The following is a 1803-nucleotide window of genomic DNA, read 5'->3' as shown; positions in this document are numbered from 1 at the left end:
TCATGGATCACCCCCGCGGCTCTCCAGCAAATAAGGGAACCCCCCCGTGGCTGCAGGTCAAACCGCATGGGGACGGAGGCTGTTTCGGGACTTCTTCAGCAAGGATGAGTAACCGGGGTCATCAGCACAGCCCGTAAACAAGCAGCTCGTTTTCCAAACAGTGCCTCTGCGCATCCGGCCGCTTTTAAACCATTAACCAAAATACGCTTATCTCTGTCTCCCTGGTCAACCAACTGCCCCTCTGGGCCAGGTTTAGCTGTGCTCAGTTATTACAGATTGCTAAACCCAGATTTCTAAGCCCAGCAGGATGCTTCGGTGGCTAGAGCCAGCGCCTCACAGGTGGCCATGCCCTCAGCGAGAGGCAGTCACAGAATCATTGAGTATCTTGAGTTGGAAGGGACCCATACAGATCATTGGGTCCAAGTTCTGCTTCTCACAGGACTACCTAAAACTAAACCACATGAATAGGAGCGAGTCCTCCCAGCCCGGCTTGGCATGAGCCGAGGCTGGGGTGGAGAGCACAAACTCTTTTGGAGCAGAGGAACCACAGCGGGGAGCTGGAAATTAAAGAGGGAGGATGCTGGAGGCAGGAGCAGGGCAACAAACCACCGGGTGCTGCAGCGCAGCGGGGCCGAGGCCGTACCCGCTGCCCTGGCGAGAGCATCGCCCCGGCTGGGCAGCTCGGGGGTGTCACGTCCTGGGGCAGCCACCTCCTCATGGATCAGCTGCTTTTGGCAAACCACTTGCCAATTGTCAAATACAGCTCCATGAGTGCTAAACACGAGCCGTGCCGCCTGGGAAGCAGCGGGAAGCCTCCCGTGCCCAGAGCCGAGCAGGTTCTGCTGCGCCGCCGTACTTCTGCCTGACCAGGACGGAGCCAAGCGCTCACCCGCAGGTCAGGCTGGCAGGTAACACCTCTGCCCATTGCAATGGCTCCCACCTAGCGTTTTAACCATTTAAGATATTGGGGGTTGCATATGCTGAAGGCAGAGCTTTTCTGCACACAACAAAGGGCCAGGAGCGGAGTTTGGGCTGTGCTGGCTCTAAGGCCCGGAGCTGAAATCGTGTGAAGCAGAGGGGCAAGGACAAACCACCCCCAGCCATGAAATACGGAGCTGCACGCCTCGGCTGCACGGCAGAGGGAAGTTGGCAGCTTAACTGTTAAACTGGGCTCTAACCCTTCAGTGATGACATCAGCGTGATCTCATCACTGTAACTTGAGCGCTCCGGCTTTTCCTCCGGAGCGCCTTTAAATCCCCGTCCCGGCAGCCAGCACAGCACCGATCCCTCCGACTGGACCGAGGGCGAGCCCGGCAGCCCCCCACGTAGATGAAAGCAAAGAGAAGCTACAAAACTCCAGCCATGTCCACGTCCCTGCGAGTGAGCCCCTCGGTCCACGGCTACCGCTTTGACACAGCCCTGCGCAAGAAAGCCGCGGCCAACATCTTTGAAAGCATCAACGAAGAGTCCCTGCAGAAACTCTTCAAAAACTCCGGGGACAAGAAGGCGGAGGAAAGAGCCAAGATAATCCTCGCCACCGACCAGGACGTGGAGGAGAAAACGCGAGCACTAATGGCGCTAAAGCAGAGGCGAAAGGACAAACTGCTCCAGTTCCTGACGTTTCGGAAATACTCCATTAAAGTCCACTGAACGGGCAAAGGGAGCAGAAATGGAGGAGAACATTTCGGGATGGGACTGCTTGGGACCTCCTACCCCACCCAGCACGCTCCGCTGCCCCGCGAGCTGCTGGCGGGACGGGGGGACCTGACAGACCACCCGCTGGGCTGCACCCCGCCGTGCACA

At 58.1% G+C, this 1803-nt stretch overlaps 1 protein-coding gene across 1 annotated transcript; it reads left to right on the top strand.

The window, feature by feature from the left end:
* Positions 1-1329: 1329 nt before the first annotated feature.
* On the top strand, positions 1330-1650 carry TCIM (transcriptional and immune response regulator). The gene has a single exon (XM_009648935.1). The coding sequence runs from the start codon at positions 1330-1332 to the stop codon at positions 1648-1650; it is 321 nt and encodes a 106-aa protein (XP_009647230.1).
* Positions 1651-1803: the final 153 nt, after the last annotated feature.

This window comes from Egretta garzetta, unplaced genomic scaffold (assembly GCF_000687185.1).
Source record: "Egretta garzetta isolate BGI_Z169 unplaced genomic scaffold, ASM68718v1 scaffold481, whole genome shotgun sequence".
NCBI classification, from domain to species: Eukaryota; Metazoa; Chordata; class Aves; order Pelecaniformes; family Ardeidae; genus Egretta; species Egretta garzetta.
Note: the sequence above shows the minus strand (reverse complement) of the source record. Positions and strands in the feature narration are given on the sequence as shown.

Excerpts from the sequence above, each read along its gene's own strand:
- TCIM (XM_009648935.1), top strand. The coding sequence starts at position 1,330 with ATGAAAGCAAAGAGAAGCTACAAAACTCCAGCCATGTCCACGTCCCTG.